Source organism: Bombina bombina, chromosome 4 (assembly GCF_027579735.1).
Source record: "Bombina bombina isolate aBomBom1 chromosome 4, aBomBom1.pri, whole genome shotgun sequence".
NCBI classification, from domain to species: Eukaryota; Metazoa; Chordata; class Amphibia; order Anura; family Bombinatoridae; genus Bombina; species Bombina bombina.
The window spans coordinates 236,942,376-236,963,103 of record NC_069502.1 but is presented as its reverse complement, the minus strand read 5'-3'; the positions used below and the strand labels follow the sequence as shown (position 1 = coordinate 236,963,103).

Genomic DNA, 20,728 nt, shown 5'->3' with positions numbered 1-20,728 from the left:
TTACCTGTCCTGAAGACCGGCGGAGAAGGTCCTGTTCCAGGCAGTGAAATCTTCTTCCAAGCGGCGACCTCTTCTTCTTACAGGATCCAGCCGGTGCGGAGCGGAGGAGTTGAAGACCGATGACCGCGGAGCTGAAGACTGTCCACTCTGGAACTGAAGACCGGCGATGCTGGAACTGAAGATCGGCAACGCTGGAACTGAAGACCGGGTGGGTTTTAGAGTAGGGGTGTGTGGGTGGTGGGTTGTAATGGGGGGGTTGTTCTTTTTTTTTTACAGGTAAAAGAGCTGATTACTTTGGGGCAATGCCCCGCAAAAGGCCCTTTTAAGGGATGGTAATAGAGCTGATTACTTTGGGGCAATGCCCCACAAAAGGCCCTTTTAAGTGCTATTTGTAATTTAGTTTAGGGTAGGGAAATTTTATTATTTTGGGGGGGTTCTTTATTTTATTATGGGGCTTATATTAGGTGTAATTAGATTAAAATTATTGTAATATTTTTTTTATTTTTTGTAATTTAGTGTTTGGTTTTTTTTGTAATATAGTTGAGTTTATTTAATTGTATTTTAGTTTAGATAATTGTAGTTTAATTAATTAATTTATTGATAGTGTAGTGTTAGATGTAATGGTAACTTAGGTTAGGATTTATTTTACAGGTAATTTTGTAATTATTTTAACTAGGTAGCTATTAAATAGTTATTAACTATTTAATAGCTATTGTACCTAGTTAAAATAAATACAAAGTTACCTGTAAAATAAATATAAACCCTAAAATAGTTACAATGTAATTATTAATTATATTGTAGCTATCTTATGGTTTATTTTATAGCTAAGTATTTAGTTTTAAATAGGAATAATTTAGTTAATAATATTAATATTATTTAGATTTATTTAAATAATAATTAATTTAGGGGGTGTTAGGGTTAGACTTAGGTTTAGGGGGTAATATAGTTAATATAGGTGGCGGCGGTGTAGGGGGCTCAGATAAGGGGTTAATATAGTTAATATAGGTGGCGGTGGTGTAGGGGCTCAGATTAGGGGGTTATACATTTAATGTAGGTGGCGGCGGGGTTCGGGAGCGGCGGTTTAGGGGTTAAACACTTTATTAGGGATTGCAGTGTAGATAGTTAGGTTTTATTTTGCAGGCATTTTAGGGAGTTACGGGGCTCCAATACTCAGCGTAAGGCTTGCTACGCCTGCATTTTGTGGCGAGGTGAAAATGAAGTAAGATTTCTCCATTTTCGCCACGTAAGTCCTTACGCTGTATATTGGATACCAAACTGCGCGGGTTTTGTATGTTAGCCTATGGGTAGAAAAACTATGGGCGAAGGCAGAAATATACGAGCGTAACTTCTATGTTACGCCGTATATGTGATACCAAACCCGGGCAAAATTTGGCGTCGCCCGCTGCATATCGGATGGGGCTCCTGAAGTTTAGGTAGGGAAATAAAAAATAAATTTTATATATCATTGAATTGTTTAACTATATAAAGTAAAACATAATTTGCAATGTACTTTTTATTCTATTTTACATGTTTTAACTGTGATTTACCTCTGAAAGCTGTGAATCCTGTAGAAATATGAACTATGACCATGCAACATTCAACACTGTGATTGCTTTTCATTCATATTAGCTGATTTACATCTATACCTAACTGGTTAAAACAGAGGATATAGGATAAACAATACGCAATAGGCATTTTAAGGGGTGTGTCCCCAGACTGCAAACAAATGCAAATCAAATTTTCCTAAAAACATCATAGTTTTATATTCTTTAAAAACATTTATCTTATATGCAGATGTTTGCAGTGTTCTAAACAATTGCTAATATAGGCTATAGATGTATAAAACATTTCATCCTATATTTTAAGACTCAGGTAGTTGAATGAAAACCTTTGCATCATCTAGACTAAGCCAACACTAAACAATTATTTTGTAAAAATCCATTGAGAAATTGAATATAACACAAATTCTAATGTTTCTAATGTACAGAGTTAACATGAGAATGATGCCTGGTATTTTGCCAGTGTAAGCTTCTGTTCATCAAGCTGTGATCTCTTCTGTGTTTGACCAGGTACTGTGCACCAATCGTCCAGCTGAGTCATTAGACTACTGGCTACAGAACCCCAAGAACCTGTGCCAGATTGTGCTGGCAGAAGAGAAGTCAGAAGCCCACTGCACATCTGTAAGTAATATCTATATGAACTGATTTTTATAATTCACCCTACTCCTTTGTGTAATCTTACTGGTTTGTAAACAAAATTAGTACCTTATTTATATAAGTCCTGGGTATTGGTACAGATTGAGCAAACATGCAATTCAGCTATCATTTCTTATAGATTTCAAGACTTTTTTTCTTACAAAAATCTTTATTGTGCACAATTGGTGTAACCCTTTGGTTGCCAGACAGGACTGCAGCACATTGCATTAGGGTAAACGCAAGAACCTGGGGTTGTAAGGGTTTAGATGGATGTCTCACATTAACAGTTTCAGCTGCCAGTTCCTTCACTGCTAAACATATTTTGTAAGCAAATGTGCTGTCAACTGATGTGTTCACTTGGGTGATGACATTAGACTGAGTATAAAATGACAAGTTACTGCCAGCCTGCCTACTCATGGAATGTTTCTAAAGATGTAACCATAGCCATATGGGAATAGAAATATTTATCTATCCAGTTAGTGAAGCCTCTGCATTTTTTTTTAATATATATATATTTATTTAGAGCCGGCAAAGTGTACAAAACGCAAAAAATAAATTTAGTGCCACGCAGGTCAAGGTAAGGGAGAATACATAGCATATACAAATCGACCAATTAAACTAAAACGTATATCTCTACCATCTTACATCCACCCTGTTAGAATTTTACATTTTATATTTTAAAAAGATAAAAAATAAATGATTACAATATAATAACCGTTTCTTCATTGTTGCTAATTTTCTATTATTATATAAAATACAATTGCAAACCGTACTACTCCTGTGATTATAAACTCTATAAAAAAAATGTCTCTCTCTCCCCTCCAACCCAACAAATAACAATTGTTAGAATATTAGCCATTCTCCACCAATATTGGCTTCAAGCATAAAAATCTGGTTTCTTAACGGATATATAATTTGTTTTTGTAATTGAGGATCTAATTAGGTGACCAGCATTTCCCATTTATCTACAAACTTTTCAGCTCCTTGTCTAGAGCAGCAGTCGCCAAACCAGTGGTCCATGGACCAAGATGTTGGTGGTCCTTGAACCCACCAAGCAGGAATTAATCTCCTCTGATGGTGTCACCCCCGCCGGCGCCGCAACTCCCTACAGTGCCTGGCTGGACCATCAGTGAAAACCAATGAAGAAGTTAAATTTCAATATCCCTACGCACGTTGCGTAGTACTGCGCAACTTGCGTAGCTAGATTGTATTTTTAACTCCTCCCGCCCGGCGCGCTGCTCAGAGAAAAATGCTTCCGTTCTAAAGTCAGTAGAGGTTGGTATAGTCTTGGCTTGAAATATTGGAATTAAAGTATATAAAAAAAGAAAATCTTAAAAAAATAAAAATAATTCTCTTATATTTAATGTATTTGCTTCCCTTTACCTGTCTCTTTGTAGTAGTTTTCCCAATTCCTTTAGATGGACTTACATCACTGTTTGTCTTCCTCCCCGCCATCTTCTTCTTTTTTTTAAATTATATATTTTTCATTCTAATAATTTTCTAGAGCACAAAGCCATTCCACCAGAATTCCAGTAATTGCCATCCAGCAGATCAGCCATATCCCACCAGTATTATAGTAATTGCCAGTAACATCAGTCATGGTTAGCTCACATCCATATTGAGAGCTATCTGATATAAACTTAATTTATGACTCCAATGTCTGTCCATGATCATAAGTAGTTTTGAATAATTCCTAACTGGGGAGGTAACTTGGAAGTATTGTGGTCCTTTTAAACATAAATCATTTTTCCCTACTTTCTGCCTTTCTGTTTCCAGCTCAAAAGTTGGCACTCCTCTTTTATCTGTCATTTGAAAGTATTCTCTAAGTTCTGTCATTCAGTTCGTTAATTCAAAAAAATAATTCTTAAAAATGTGTAAATATATACATAATGTAAACTTAAATATGGTTATACTAGCTATGTATAGTATGTGTGTGTAAAAAAAAATCATAGCAAAACAAAGAAAGGATTGGATGGAGCACCGACAATTTAAAACATAATTTCTCCAACATAGGTGTGTCCGGTCCACGGCGTCATCCTTACTTGTGGGATATTCTCCTCCCCAACAGGAAATGGCAAAGAGCCCAGCAAAGCTGGCCATATAGTCCCTCCTAGGCTCCGCCTACCCCAGTCATTCTCTTTGCCGTTGCACAGGCAACATCTCCACGGAGATGGCTTAGAGTTTTTTGGTGTTTAAATGTAGTTTTTGTTCTTCAATCAAGAGTTTGTTATTTTAAAATAGTGCTGGTATGTACTATTTACTCTGAAACAGAAAAGAGATGAAGATTTCTGTTTGTAAGAGGAAAATGATTTTAGCAACCGTTACTAAAATCGATAGCTGTTTCCACACAGGACTGTTGAGATGAAGTAACTTCAGTTGGGGGAAACAGTGGGCAGACTTTGCTGCTTGAGGTATGACACATTTCTAACAAGACTCGGTAATGCTGGAAGCTGTCATTTTCCCTATGGGAACCGGTAAGCCGTTTTCTTAGTTTAAGTAAAAGAATAAAGGGCTTCATTAGGGCTTAAAAAACTGGTAGACATTTTTCTGGGCTAAAACGATTACTTTACTAAGTATATTTGGCAGATTATTACTTTTAATAGTTGTTAAATCTTGGGGATTGTTTTAATAAAAACGGCAGGCACTGTATTGGACACCTTTTTCACTGGGGGCCTTTTCTAGTCATAGACAGAGCCTCATTTTCGCACCTCTAATGCGCAGTTGTTTTTGGAAAGCATGGCATGCAGATGCATGTGTGAGGAGCTAAGAACCACTGAAAAAGCTTATAGAAGGCATCATTTGGTATCGTATTCCCCTCTGGGCTTGGTTGGGTCTCAGCAAAGCAGATACCTGGGACTGTATAGGGGTTAAATGTAAAAACGGCTCCGGTTCCGTTATTTTAAGGGTTAAAGCTTTCAAATTTGGTGTGCAATACTTTTAAGGCTTTAAGTTACTGTGGTGAAATTTTGGTGAATTTTGAACAATTCCTTCATACTTTTTCACATATTCAGTAATAAAGTGTGTTCAGTTTAAAATTTAAAGGGACAGTAACGGTTTTATTGTAAAACGTTTTTTGTGCTTTGTTGACAAGTTTAAGCCTGTTTAACATGTCTGAACCATCAGATAACGATGTTCTATATGTATGAAAGCCAATGTGTCTCCCCATTTAAATATATGTGATATATTTGTGTCATAATGTCCAAACAAAGTAGGGATAATAATGCCATAGATATGATATTGCCCAAGATGATTCCTCTAATGAGGGGAGTAAGCATGGTACTGCATCATCCCCTTCTGTGTCTACACCAGTTTTGCCCACACAAGAGGCCCCTAGTACATCTAGTGCGCCAATACTTATTACCATACAACAATTAATGGCTGTAATGGATAATTCTATTGCATGCATTTTTTCCAAAATGCCTACTTATCAGAGAAAGCGTGATTGCTCTGTTTTAAACACTGAAGAGCAAGAGGACGCTGATGATATCTGTTCTGACATACCCTCACACCTATCTGAAGGGGCCAGGAGGGAGGTTTTGTCTGAGGGAGAAATTTCAGATTGAGGGAAAATTTCTCAACAAGCAGAACCTGATATTGTAACTTTTAAATTTAAATTACAACATCTCCACGCACTACTTAAGGAGGTATTATCTACTCTAGATGATTGTGACAATTTGGTCATTCCAGAGAAATTAGGTAAGATGGACAAGTTCCTAGAGGTTCCGGTGCCCCCCGATGTTTTTCCTATACCCAAGCGGGTGGCGGACATAGTAAATAAGGAGTGGGAAAGGCCCGGCATACCTTTTGTCCTCCCCCTATATTTAAGAAATTATTTCCTATAGTCGACCCCAGAAAGGACTTATAGCATACAGTCCCCAAGGTCGAGGGGGCGGTTTCTACTCTAAACAAACGCACTTCTATTCCTATAGAAGATAGTTGTGCTTTCAAGATCCTATGGATTAAAGGTTAGAGGGTTTGCTTAAAAAGATGTTTGTTCAGCAAGGTTACCTTCTACAACCAATTTCATGCATTGTTCCTGTCACTACAGCTGCGTGTTTCTGGTTCGAAGAACTAGAAAAGTCGCTCAATAAAGAATCTTCGTACGAGGAGGTTTTGGACAGAGTTCAAGCTCTTAAATTGGCTAACTCTTTTATTTTAGATGCCGCTTTGCAATTAGCTAGATTAGCGGCGAATAATTCAGGGTTTGCTATCGTGGCGCGCAGAGCGCTTTTGCTTAACATCCCTTTCAAGGGTAAAACACTGTTTGGCCCTGACTTGAAAGAGATTATTTCAGACATCACTGGGGGAAAGGGCCACGCCCTTCCTCTGGATAGGTCTTTTAAGGCTAAAAATAAGCCAAATTTTCGTCTCTTTCGCAGAAACGGACCAGCCTCAAATTCTACACCCTCTAAGCAAGAGGGTAATACTTCTCAAACCAAGCCAGCCTGGAGGCCGATGCAAGGCTGGAACAAGGGTAAGCAGGCCAAGTCACCTGCCACTGCTACCAAAACAGCATGAAGTGTTGGCCCCCGATCTGGGAAGGATCTGGTGGGGGGCAGACTTTCTCTCTTCGCTCAGGATGGGGCAAGAGATGTTCAGGATCCTTGGGCGCTAGAAATAGTTTCTCAAGGTTATCTCCTGGAATTCAGGGAACTACCCCCAAGGGGAAGGTTCCACGGGTCTCAATTATCTTCGAACAGGTATTCTTACACTGTGTAGAAGACCTGTTAAGCATGGGAGTGATTCATCCTGTGCCATTAGGAGAACAAGGGATGGGTTTTTACTCCAACCTGTTCATAATTCCCAAAAAAGAGGGAACATTCAGACCTATTTTAGATCTCAAGATTCTAAACAAGTTTCTAAGGGTTTCATCGTTCAAAATGGAAACCATTCGAACGATCCTTCCTACCATCCAGGAAGGTCAATTCATGACCACGGTGGACTTAAAGGATGCGTACCTACGTATTCCTATCCACAAGGAACATTTTCGGTTCCTAAGGTTCGCCTTTCTGGACAAGCATTACCAGTTTGTGGCACTTCCATTCGGATTAGCCACTGCTCCAAGGATTTTCACAAGGGTACTAGGGTCCCTTCTAGCGGTGCTAAGACCAAGGGGCATTGCAGTAGTACCTTACTTGGACGACATCCTGATTCAAGTGTCGTCTCTGTCAAAAGCAAGGGCTCATACGGACATTGTCCTAGCCTTTCTCAGATCTCACAGGTGGAAAGTGAACATAGAAAAAAGTTCTCTGTCCCCGTCAACAAGAGTTCCCTTCTTGGGAACAATAATAGTTTCCTTAGTAATGAAGGTTTTTCTGACAGAGGCCAGAAAATCAAAACTTCTAAGCTCTTGTCAGGTACTTCATTCTGTTCTTCTTCCTTCCATAGTGCAGTGCATGGAAGTAATAGGTTTGATGGTTGCGGCAATGGACATAGTTCCTTTTGCACGAATTCATCTAAGACCATTACACCTGTGCATGCTCAGACAGTGGAATGGGGATTATACAGACTTGTCTCCGACGATACAAGTAGATCAAATAACCAGAGATTCACTCCGTTGGTGGCTGACCCTGGACAACCTGTCACAGGGAATGAGCTTCCACAGACCAGAGTAGGTCATTGTCACGACCGACGCCAGTCTGGTGGGCTGGGGCGCGGTCTGGGAACCCCTGAAAGCTCAGGGTCTATGGTTTCGGGAAGACTCTCTTCTCCCGATAAACATAATGGAACTGAGAGCGATATTCAATGCTCTCAAGGCTTGGCCTCGACTAGCAAAGGCCAAATTCATAAGGTTTCAATCAGACATCATGACGACTGTTACATATATCAACCATCAGGGGGTAACAATGAATTCCCTGGCGATGGAGGAGCATCCGGGGCAGTGGGAACTCCATCTGGAAATCTTTGCCCAAATAACTCAATTATGGGGCATTCCAGACATGGTTCTGATGGCCTCTCGTCAGAACTTCATGGTCCCTTGTTACGGGTCCAAATCCAGGGATCCCAAGGCGACTCTATTGGATACAATAGTAGCACCTTGGATCTTCAACCTAGCTTATGTATTCCCACCGTTTCCTCTCATTCCCAGGCTGGTAGCCAGGATCAATCTGGAGAGGGCTTTGGTGATCTTGATAGTTCCTGTGTGGCCACGCAGGACTTGGTATGCAGACCTGGTGAATGTGTCATCGGCTCCACCATGGAAGCTACCTTTGAGACAGGACCTTCTTATTCAGGGTCCATTCGAACATCCGAATCTGGTTTTTCTCCAACTGACTGCTTGGAGTTTGAACGCTTGATTTTATCAAAGCGTGGGTTTTCAGATTCTGTAATAGATACTCTTATTCAGGCTAGAAAGCCTGTAACTAGAAAAATTTACCATAATATATGGAAAAAATATATCTGTTGGTGTGAATCTAAAGGATTCCCATGGAACAAGATAAAAATTCCTAAGATTCTTTCCTTTCTACAAGAAGGTTTGGAGAAAGGATTTTCTGTGAGTTCTCTGAAGGGACAGATCTCTGCTTTATCTGTTTTACTTCACAAAAGGCTGGCAGCTGTGCCAGACGTTTAAGCGTTTGTTCAGGCTCTGGTTAGAATCAAGCCTGTTTACAGACCTTTGACTCTTCCCTGGAGTCTTAATCTAGTTCTTTCAGTTCTTCAAGGGGTTCCGTTTGAACCCTTATATTCCGTAGATATTAAGTTATTATCTTGGAAAGTTTTGTTTTAGGTTGCAATTTCTTCCGCTAGAAGAGTTTCTGAGTTATCTGCTCTGCAGTGTTCTCCGCCCTATCTGGTCCATGCAGATAAGGTGGTTTTACGTACTGAGCCTGGTTTTCTTCCGAAGGTTGTTTCCAACAAAAATATTAACCAGGAGATAGTTGTACCTTCTTTGTGTCCGAATCCAGTTTCATAGAAGGAACGTTTGTTACACAATTTGGACATTGTCCGTGCTCTAAAATTCTATTTAGAGGCTACTGAAGATTTTAGACAAACATCTTCTTTGTTTGTTGTTTATTCTGGTTAAAGGAGAGGTAAAAAAGCAACTTCTACCTCTCTTTCCTTTTGGTTTAAAAGCATCATCAGATTGGCTTTTGAGACTGCCGGACGGCAGCCTCCTGAAAGTATCACAGCTCACTCCACTAGGGCTGTGGCTTCCACATGGGCCTTCAAGAATGAGGTTCCTGTTGACCAAATTTTTTAAATTATATACTTTTGCTTCTTCGGAGGCTATTTTTGGGAGAAAGGTTTTGCAATCCGTGGTGCCTTCCGTTTGGGTGACCTGATTTGCTCCCTCCCTTCATCCGTGTCCTAAAGCTTTGGTATTGGTTCCCACAAGTAAGGATGACGCCGTGGACCGGACACACCTATGTTGGAGAAAACAGAATTTATGCTTACCTGATAAATTACTTTCTCCAACGGTGTGTCCGGTCCACGGCCCGCCCTGGTTTTTTAATCAGGTCTGATGAATTATTTTCTCTAACTACAGTCACCACGTTACCATATGGTTTCTCCTATATATATTTCCTCCTGTCCGTCGGTCGAATGACTGGGGTAGGCGGAGCCTAGGAGGGACTATATGGCCAGCTTTGCTGGGCTCTTTGCCATTTCCTGTTGGGGAGGAGAATATCCCACAAGTAAGGATGACGCCGTGGACCGGACACACCGTTGGAGAAAGTAATTTATCAGGTAAGCATAAATTCTGTTTTTCTTTATTTGTAAATCCTTAAAACAAAAAGGATTAAAAAGAATAACAGGATGATATGTCCTAAAAAAGAGTCAGCTCACACAGCTGACATGTTTCGGCTGAATGCCGTTCTCAAAGCTAAAAAAAATCATGTTAGTGGTCCACGGGATTCAAAATTGTGAGTTTAGTGATCCCTGAGGTCTGAAAGGTTGGCGACCCCTGGTCTAGAGAACATAAGTGTGTCAACTTGTTCTAACCATAACTGATTCAACACATTAGATTTAAGTTCTGTAAATTTTGGCTTTCTAGCAGAGTTCCAATATTTCAACACCAATCTACTAGTAATAAGATTCACTATATTTATTAATAAAGTGTATTTCCCATATTTTTTAAATGAACAGAGAAACAGAATGTCTGCTATATAATAAAAACCTGGTCTCTACACATTTGTTTATACAAATTGGACTGCCAAATGGAGGAGAAGCTCCTTAACCTCTATACTGTTGGCTCTATGTTATATATAAGATTTGATGCACTATGATTAATCTACTATGATTAATCTACAGGGCCCTACTGCTGCTCTTCTCACACCTTAGGAGTTGGTTAAAACAGCAGGGAAATTGACCCCATGTTTAAGTTAGAAAGCTTCCCCATTCTATATGATGTAAAAATTTACCAATGTTGTGATATACACCCCCACGGAGAACTCTCCCTTTCTCTCGTAACAGAATGCCCTCAACAGTTCAGTTCGCCCTTAATACTAATCTGGCTACCGCAGATAGCTCCGTCCCCCCCTTCCCTTCCCCTCTTTTCTAATAAGAGCGGCTCTTCCCAGCTGTGCTCTTTTTCCCCTTCTTCTCACTTTGACCCAAGACTGACCAACCTATAAGCTCCCCCCCCCCCAGATTTTACTCTCACTAGATTCCCTAGGTCCAAGAGGGACCCTTCACATACTAGGGGGAGAATTTTTATATGTTTACATTTAATTTACAAAATAGAATAAAAAAGAAGTCCTGTTTGCTTTTGCCCAGTCCAGCTCAACAGACAGTAATGGAACTCGTTGGACGATTTTACTTCTTCATATATACCCCTATTGGTAGACTCCAATCACAGATAGTCACAACTCTAGATACTACCCCCTAAACTACTGGGGTAGCCCTAGTGCTCACCCAACTTAATCTGTTCTCACTAATGCAGGGGGCCACAGATATGTAAATGTATACAATATCCTTGATCTGTTAATATATGTTTTATGTTTCTATTACTCTGGTACATGGGCAAACCCTGCCTGCTTGTAATATTGATTTGAGACTTCAATAAAAATTGTTAAAAAAAAAGAGAAAAACTTCTCCAAAAATTACACCAATTACAAGCCAAATACAGACTGAAAATAACTCAGTTGTGACACCCTCCCGTTTCCTGGACGATATCAGCTTGTCGTCGGCATCAGGTGTCAGGGGTGATAGGCATGTAAACAGTAGAATAGAATAAAAATAGTGCATAGAAGTACACTATAAAACACAAACGCATTTCGGCCTCGTATACAGCCTTTCTCAATGTGAAATTCGGACAAACCAAAGCCCGGGTGCCACCCCTTAAAATACCATATGAAAGGTTAAGTATATAGAAAACCGACAGCCACTATCATAGTACCCATTTTATCTGTGCTGCCCAATACTATAGCTAGTTATGACCATACTTCATTATTATATCCCTAGCCTGTTTTCTGATTCCTATACCGATCGCAATTATGGGACTCTAATTAAACTACATATTTAACGTACTCATTAAGTAATCCATTGCTCATATAAGTGGTTAACATATTAGACCTTCTGGCGCAATATGCCTGGATCGTATTGATGTACTTATATAAGTACTTGCCACACGTAGGACACTTACATACTTCTTTATCATTTAATTATTTATACCATTATAAATTAAGCCTTTGACACCCTGCCTGTGAATGAGTAATCATAGTGTCCAATATCATAACCTGTACACTGCAACAATGTTTACGAGGATGAATGTGTGATCATCGGTACTATTTACATTGATCTGACAGGTCGGGTCAGCCCCTCCCCTTTTTATCTGTATCAGTAAGCTGCCACCTATCAGTAGAGGGCATGTATTTACGTCTATGTTTAGAAAACAGACCTGGGATTGGTTGGTGTTTAACCTGTCATATGGTATTTTTAGGGGTGGCACCCGGGCTTCGGTTTGTCCGAATTTCAAATTGAGCAAGGCCGTATACCAGGCCGAAACGCGTTTTTGGGTGTTATAGTGTACTTCTGTGCACTATTTTTATTCTATTCTACTGTTTACATGCCTATCACCCCTGACACCCGATGCCGACGACAAGCTGATATCGGCCAGGAAACAGAGCGGTGTCACAGCATGTTATTTTCCGTTCGTATTTGGCTTGTAATTGGTGTATTTTTCTGAGAAGTTTTTCTCTTATTTTAATGTAACTAGTAATTAAAAGTTACTTTTTAATTAATGTTGATAATTAAATATTGTATTATATTTACCTTATTACCGCACATTCCTGTGTGTGTAGGAAAGAGTGCTAATATTAACCCCTTCTTTGGGTTCTTCACAATTGTTTTTTACTAGTAGCACCAGCCTGTAATCCTTGATTCAGTTCATTATTTCCTTAGGCCTAGATTTAGAGTTCGGCGTTAGCCGTGAAAACCAGCGTTAGAGGCTCCTAACGCTGGTTTTAGGCTACCGCCGGTATTTGGAGTCAGTGATTAAAGGGTCTAACGCTCACTTTTCAGCCGCGACTTTTCCATACCGCAGATCCCCTTACGTCAATTGCGTATCCTATCTTTTCAATGGGATCTTCCTAACGCCGGTATTTAGAGTCGTTTCTGAAGTGAGCGTTAGAGCTCTAACGACAAAACTCCAGCCGCAGGAAAATAGCAGGAGTTAAGAGCTTTCTGGGCTAACGCCGGTTCATAAAGCTCTTAACTACTATACCCTAAAGTACACTAACACCCATAAACTACCTATGCACCCCTAAACCGAGGTCCCCCCACATCGCCGCAACTCGATTACATTTTTTTAACCCCTAATCTGCCAACCGCAACCTACGTTATCCTTATGTACCCCTAATCTGCTGCCCCTAACACCGCCGACCCCTATATTATATTTATTAACCCCTAATCTGCCCCCCTCAACGTCGCCGACACCTGCCTACACTTATTAACCCCTAATCTGCCGAGCGGACCTGAGCGCTACTATAATAAAGTTATTAACCCCTAATCCGCCTCACTAACCCTATCATAAATAGTATTAACCCCTAATCTGCCCTCCCTAACATCGCCGACACCTAACTTCAATTATTAACCCCTAATCTGACGACCGGAGCTCACCGCTACTATAATAAATGGATTAACCCCTAAAGCTAAGTCTAACCCTAACACTAACACCCCCCTAAATTAAATATAATTTTAATCTAACGAAATTAATTAACTCTTATTAAATAAATTATTCCTATTTAAAGCTAAATACTTACCTGTAAAAAAAATCCTAATATAGCTACAATATAAATTATAATTACATTGTAGCTATTTTAGGATTAATATTTATATTACAGGTAACTTTGTAATTATTTTAACCAGGTACAATAGCTATTAAATAGTTAAGAACTATTTAATAGTTACCTAGTTAAAATAATAACAAAATTACCTGTAAAATAAGTCCTAACCTAAGTTATAATTAAACCTAACACTACCCTATCAATAAATTAATTAAATAAAATACCTACAATTACCTACAATAAAACCTAACACTACACTATCAATAAGATTGAGCCAATCAGATTGAGCTCGCATTCTATTGGCTGTTCCGATCAACCAATAGAATGCGAGCTCAATCTGATTGGCTGATTGGATCAGCCAATAGGATTGAACTTGATTCTGATTGGCTGATTCCATCAGCCAATCAGAATATTCCTACCTTAATTCCGATTGGCTGATAGAATACTATCAGCCAATCGGAATTCGAGGGACGCCATCTTGGATGACGTCCCTTAAAGGAACCGTCATTCGTCGGGAGACGCCGGAAGAAGAGGATGGATCCGCGTCGGCTGCTTCAAGATGGACCCGCTCCGCACCGGATGGAAGAAGATCGAAGATGCCGCTTGGAGAAGATGTTTGCCGGTCCGGATGTCCTCTTCTTGCCGGATAGGAGGAAGACTTTGGAGCCTCTTCTGGACCTCTTCAGCACCGGATGCCAGGACGGATCGGTGATACCTGGATGGTGAAGACAAGGTAGGAAGATCTTCAGGGGCTTAGTGTTAGGTTTATTTAAGGGGGGTTTGGGTTAGATTAGGGGTATGTGGGTGGTGGGTTGTAATGTTGGGGGGGGTATTGTATGTTTTTTTTTACAGGCAAAAGAGCTGATTTTCTTGGGGCATGCCCCGAAAAGGTCCCTGTTCAGGGCTGGTAAGGTAAAAGAGCTTTTAACTCTATTAATTTAGAATAGGGTAGGGCATTTTTTTATTTTAGGGGTCTTTGTTATTTTATTAGGGGGCTTAGAGTAGGTGTAATTAGTTTAAAATTGTTGTAATATTTTTCTTATGTTTGTAAATATTTTTTTATTTTTTGTAACTTAGTTCTTTTTTATTTTTGGTACTTTAGTTAGTTTATGTAATTGTAGTTATTTGTAGCAATTGTATTTAATTTATTTATTGATAGTGTAGTGTTAGGTTAATTGTAGGTAATTGTAGGTATTTTATTTAATTAATTTATTGATAGGGTAGTGTTAGGTTTAATTATAACTTAGGTTAGGATTTATTTTACAGGTAATTTTGTTATTATTTTAACTAGGTAACTATTAAATAGTTCTTAACTATTTAATAGCTATTGTACCTGGTTAAAATAATTACCAAGTTGCCTGTAAAATAAATATTAATCCTAAAATAGCTACAATATAATTATAATTTATATTGTAGCTATATTAGGATGTATTTTACAGGTAAGTATTTAGCTTTAAATAGGAATAATTTATTTAATAAGAGTTAATTAATTTCGTTAGATTTAAATTATATTTAAGTTAGGGGGGTGTTAGTGTTAGGGTTAGACTTAGCTTTAGGGGTTAATCCATTTATTATAGTAGCGATGAGCTCCGGTCGTCAGATTAGGGGTTAATAATTGAAGTTAGGTGTCGGCGATGTTAGGGAGGGCAGATTAGGGGTTAATACTATTTATGATAGGGTTAGTGAGGCGGATTAGGGGTTAATAACTTTATTATAGTAGCGCTCAGGTCCGCTCGGCAGATTAGGGGTTAATTATTGTAAGTAGCTGGCGGCGACGTTGTGGGGGGCAGGTTAGGGGTTAATAAATATAATATAGGGGTCGGCTGTGTTAGGGGCAGCAGATTAGGGGTACATAGGGATAATGTAAGTTGCGGCGGTTTACGGAGCGGAAGATTAGGGGTTAATAATATAATGCAGGGGTCAGCGATAGCGGGGGCGGCAGATTAGGGGTTAATAAGTGTAAGGGTAGGGGTGTTTAGACTCGGGGTACATGTTAGAGTGTTAGGTGCAGACGTAGGAAGTGTTTCCCCATAGGAAACAATGGGGCTGCGTTAGGAGCTGAACGCTGCTTTTTTGCAGGTGTTAGGTTTTTTTTCAGCTCAAACAGCCCCATTGTTTCCTATGGGAGAATCGTGCACGAGCACGTTTTTGAGGCTGGCCGCGTCCGTAAGCAACTCTGGTATCGAGAGTTGCATTTGCGGTAAAAATGCTCTACGCTCCTTTTTTGGAGCCTAACGCAGCATTTTTTTGAACTCTCGATACCAGAGTTAATTTTATGGTGCGGCCAGAAAAAAGCCCGCGGAGCGTTAACAGCCCATCTACCGCCAAACTCCAAATCTAGGCCTTAGTTTACAAGATACTAGTGCCAGTTAATTCTTTTTGTATCTATATAAAAATTAACAAATTCTTTCTGTTAAAAACACTATAAACACTATATTAAAAGTGTTACCCATCCAATCAGTGTTGCTCAGTTTAAGCAGACAGGCAAGATAATGCCTTATCTATAAGTATGAAAAAAATCAGTTTGTTCTCAAGATTAAATTCCATTTTACAATCCTCAAAAGTCTTAACTTCATTGCTTTGAAAATATATTAACTGATACATAAATAAGATGCCCTTATATTCCCAGGCATTGAATCTGTTACCCGTATTTCCCTCCGGAAATTCTGGCTTACCTTTAATTGTTAAAAAGGGCAAAACGGCAAAATTTATATTTATAATAGTACATAGCCTATGCCATGCAATACAGTTGTTCTTAAAGATCAAATTCTGTTTAAACTCCACATTGGAGAGGGTGTTACACCCCCTATCAGCAGCCTTCCAAAACTTATTTAAGCAGTATGACCTGAATGACGTATGGAGAGCAGTACATCCTAACAAAAGGGAATTTACTTTCTATTCAGCCCCCCATAAATCCCATTCTAGAATCGATTTTTTTTTTTACGCCCCCACCATTTAGATACGGTATCTGATGCGAAGATCGCAGCAGTCTCGTGGTCGGACCACGATTCCGTGACGATGAATCTAGGCGATCCCTCTCCCTACCTAACGGGCATCTCCTGGCGCCTCAGGGATTTCCTCGTTACTTCCCCCACGATTAAGGTTGAAACTTTAGCAGTAATTACCGAATTTCTCAGAGTAAATCGTACTCCTCCACTCTCAGAAGAAGTGGTCTGGGCCACCCTGAAGGCATATCTCAGGGGTTTCTTTATTGAAAAGGCCTCCCATATCAAGAAGGCTCAGGGAGCCTCGCTTGCGTCTCTTAACTGCCAACTCAGAACTCTGAAGCTCGAACTCTCTTCCACTTACTCTGCGTCAATAAACTCTCAAATTTCCGAGATTACTAGGCAGATAAAGGATCTAGAAGTCAATAAAACACAATCTGCTCTAGAAAGACTCAAACAAGTTTATTACCATAATAGTAATAAAGCTTCTACATTACTGGCTAAGAAACTGAGAAATAGGACAGCACAAGCCAAAATATCTTCTATTAATCTTGGCTCCGGACAGGTAATGTCCCCCTCAGCCATAGGCGAAACTTTTAAGAACTTCTATCACCGTCTCTATAATTTAAGATCCTCGGATCCTACGGTGACTCTCGACCCAGACAGCACGCGCAGATATCTAGACACTCTAAATCTCCCTCAATTAGATCAATCGGAAAAGGCAGCATTGACATCCCCAATTACTCTTGAGGAGGTTTCCTTAGGCATCAGAGACCTCAAAGTAGCTAAATCTCCAGGTCCGGATAGTTTTACAAGCCAATTCTATAAAGCTTATTTGCCCCAGATTTCTACAATTCTTTGTAGAGTCTTTAATGAAGTACAGAACAAGGGTAGTTTCCGTCGCGAATTCCTAGAGGCCTCAATCACTACCATACCAAAACCAGGTAAGGACCCGCAAGAATGCAGGAGTTATCGCCCGATTTCGCTCCTCAACATAGATACCAAAATATACGCAAAGATCTTAGCAAACCGCCTCGCTCGAATTATCTCCACCTTGGTTCACCCGGACCAAGTTGGATTCATACCTCAAAGGGAAGGCCCAGATGCCACACGGCGAGTGTTAGACATATTGTTTGAAAGTGCAAAAGGAGATACCCCCACGTTAGCCATGTCACTGGACGCTGAGAAAGCCTTTGACAGGGTGAGGTGGGAGTATTTATGGGAAACCCTGCGTGTATTTGGGATCCCGGAGAAATTTATTATAGCGGTTCAAGCCCTCTACTCTTATCCGACCGCCAGGGTCAAGGGAGTAGGATTTTGATCCAATAGCTTCGGCATATCAAACGGAACGAGACAGGGTTGCCCTCTCTCCCCACTCTTGTTTGCCCTCTCCATCGAACCACTCGCACAGGCTAATAGATCAGACCCAAATATTTTTTGTTTTCCGATGGGGGCGCTCCAACACACCATTTCCCTATACGCAGACGATGTAACGTTACTCCTTACGAACCCATCTAGGTCGCTTCCAGCTGTGTTTAAGATCATCTCCAAGTTCAACACCCTTAGCTATTACAAACTTAACTTATCTAAAACCGAGGCACTTTATATCAACATGTCTGCACAGGACCTTCTCGCTCTACAGAGTAAATACAAATTTTAATGGTCTCCCTGTTCCCTTAAGCTGTTGGGTGTTCACCTCTCCCCAAATGTCACTTCAGTCATTTCCAAAAATTTTGCAGAGAGGCTCCCAGAATGGAAAAAGTTGCTGGACTCCTGGGACTACCGGGAAATCTCTTGGACAGGGAGGATCGCGGCTATTAAAATGTCTTTCATACCGAAGATCACCTATCTATTTCGCACGATCCCAATTAATGTTCCTAGGCCTATCCTTAATAAACTTCAAAGCCTTATCACCTGCTATGTTTGGAAAGATAAGAAACCCCAAACTTTGAGACAAACTCTTCAGAGACCTAGTGACAGAGGCGGATTAAGTATGCCAAACGTTATCCTATACTATCAAGCAGCCCGTCTAACTCACCTCACGGAGTGGGGCCACTGGGAAAACCCAGCCTCTTGGAGGGGAGCAGAGCAATCACTCCTTCCCTCAGGCCTACGCTTAGTAGATCTGCCTTGGGTTCCGTCTCATTACTGGAAAAGCCTCCTCACCACACATCCGGTAATTTTAGACACCCTACGTTTCTGGGAGCAGGTGAGGCATCTAAATTTGATAGCCCCCCGAGACAATCTATAGTTAGTGTCCTCTTCTGCCTTCCCAATTCACATATTTCAAATTGGACCTCCATTGGTACAGATCATATCGCAGATATGTATGATCAATCTAACGGTTTATCCCATTCTGTGATTTGTAATAGATTTCAGATTCCGACACCTATGAAATTCGAGACATTCCGCTTTTGCTCCATAGTGAGATCATGGGGATTTTCTAAAAAGAATCTCAGATCTGCTACAATATGGGAACGGAAATGGTCACAACCCCACAAAATAAAGGGGACTTTATCGTTTCATTACGAGATTTTACTTGCTCCTTCCTCACAACACAAAATTTCACAATATATTGCTTGGGAGACCGAGCTAAACTTTGCTGCCGACGCTGACTCCTGGTATAGAGAACTTAAGTATACTAAAAAACTACTACATTGCTCATCCCTCTGGGAATTACATTACAAGCTTACAGTACAGTGGCATTTAGTACCGGTTACGCTCCACAAGATATATGACTCACACTCCCCTACTTGTTGGAGGGGCTGCAGACAATTGGGTACTCAAGCACACATCTGGTGGTTCTGCCCTAAGATCACCTCAGTTTGGTTACAGATTTCAGATCTTTTACGCGCCTTAGGTATCTCCTCTAAACTAAGTCCCCAAACTTGCCTGCTTCATTTGGACTTTCCAACCCTTCCCCCGGCACGTAAAGCTCTAACTATCTACATTCTAATGTCCACTAAATTAGAAATTGCGAAAGCTTGGAAACAATCCAGCCCCCCCCACCATCCCCCAGATCTTAACCACAGTCAATTTTCTTTCAAAGATGGAAGCATACTCGCATTCAGCTCTAGACAAACTTGACTTTTTTTTATGAGAAATGGACATCCTGGTGGGAAAAATTCCCTTGCTGAAGAGTCATAAAGTAGAACAGGCTTTAATCGTCCCCTTCCCCCCCTACACATTAGTAGCTGTTCTATCATTCCTTTTCTCTTATTCAGATCCCTCCCTCTCTCTCCCTTATCCTCTATCCATTATAACCTGACCTATGAGAGTAACTTTATATTTTACCTTTGTACACAAGTATATACCAACATATGTTTTTTTTGTCTGAAAATGAGAAAAGTTTGATTTGTCTTGCAACAGTCTAGAATCATTTGTATAGAGACCATTGATTTAGTACGGGTTATCACATCTGTCAGTCCTGTATTACCGAAGATGTTGCATGCTTTTGATGTTTCTGTTATCTGTGAAATTTTCTCAAATAAAAATATTTAAAAAAAAAAAAAAGAAAAGAGGCTATTTGAGCAAAAACAAATGTCTTTGGCCAAAACGGCCTTTGTTAGAGATTACCGGACCAAGCCTCAGTTGTATTGCTTGTTTAGCGTCCTTGCCATGAGGTCTTGTGGTGTTTCTCAGTCAGGAACCCCCGCCAAGAGCATATGATTTCCCCAGCAGGCAGCATGTGTGAATAACTTGCGGTTGATTTTTGGGTCTCGCTCGAGCCTCTCCCCCTGCTATGGCTTAGATCTCCTTTGCCTGCTGACACGATGTTCCGAACCTCTGTTCAGCGTTCATGTCCGCACATTGCTCTCTTGCGTCACGTCCTGTGACATAACTTCCGGCCTTTCTTGAAGCCTCTGCATTTTATATGTAATTCAAATGATCATATTCATTAAAATAAATTCTAGACAACATATTACATATAAAGAGCTGTCCTTCACAATATACAGTAGTTCCCACTCCTATGAATCTAGCAGTTAGAAAGTGGTGATGGTGGCTTACTTTAGCATTTGCTTTCTTCTAAAATGAGATGAGTATATTTTTACAGGTAGAAAATCCTTTGTCCAAACTGCTTGGGACATGAAAAGGTTTGGATTTTGGAATAGTTTAGATTTTGGAATATTTGCAACTTTAAAATGGGACAGTTTGGAGAGGGGGTGGAACCAATATATGCATATCATAATACGGCTTATACATGCAACCTAAAGGTAGCTTTATATCATTTTTAATACTTTTGTAAACATAGCACCCTCAGAAAGATAGCACAGTATTGTAATGAAAAAGGTAATAGTGGTTGTTTTAAATAAATATAGACTATTATTTGCATTTTAGAACAAAATAAACAAACCAAAGACTT

General features: G+C 40.0%; 1 protein-coding gene across 1 annotated transcript in view; it reads left to right on the top strand.

Moving 5' to 3' along the window:
- The window catches only part of SPHKAP (SPHK1 interactor, AKAP domain containing), a 408,888-nt gene that overhangs the window by 65,130 nt on the left and 323,030 nt on the right, over nucleotides 1-20,728 (top strand). The window contains exon 3 of the mRNA XM_053711468.1: nucleotides 2,070-2,180. Within this exon, the coding sequence (XP_053567443.1) occupies nucleotides 2,070-2,180 (111 nt within the window). The remainder of the gene's footprint in view (nucleotides 1-2,069; nucleotides 2,181-20,728) is intronic.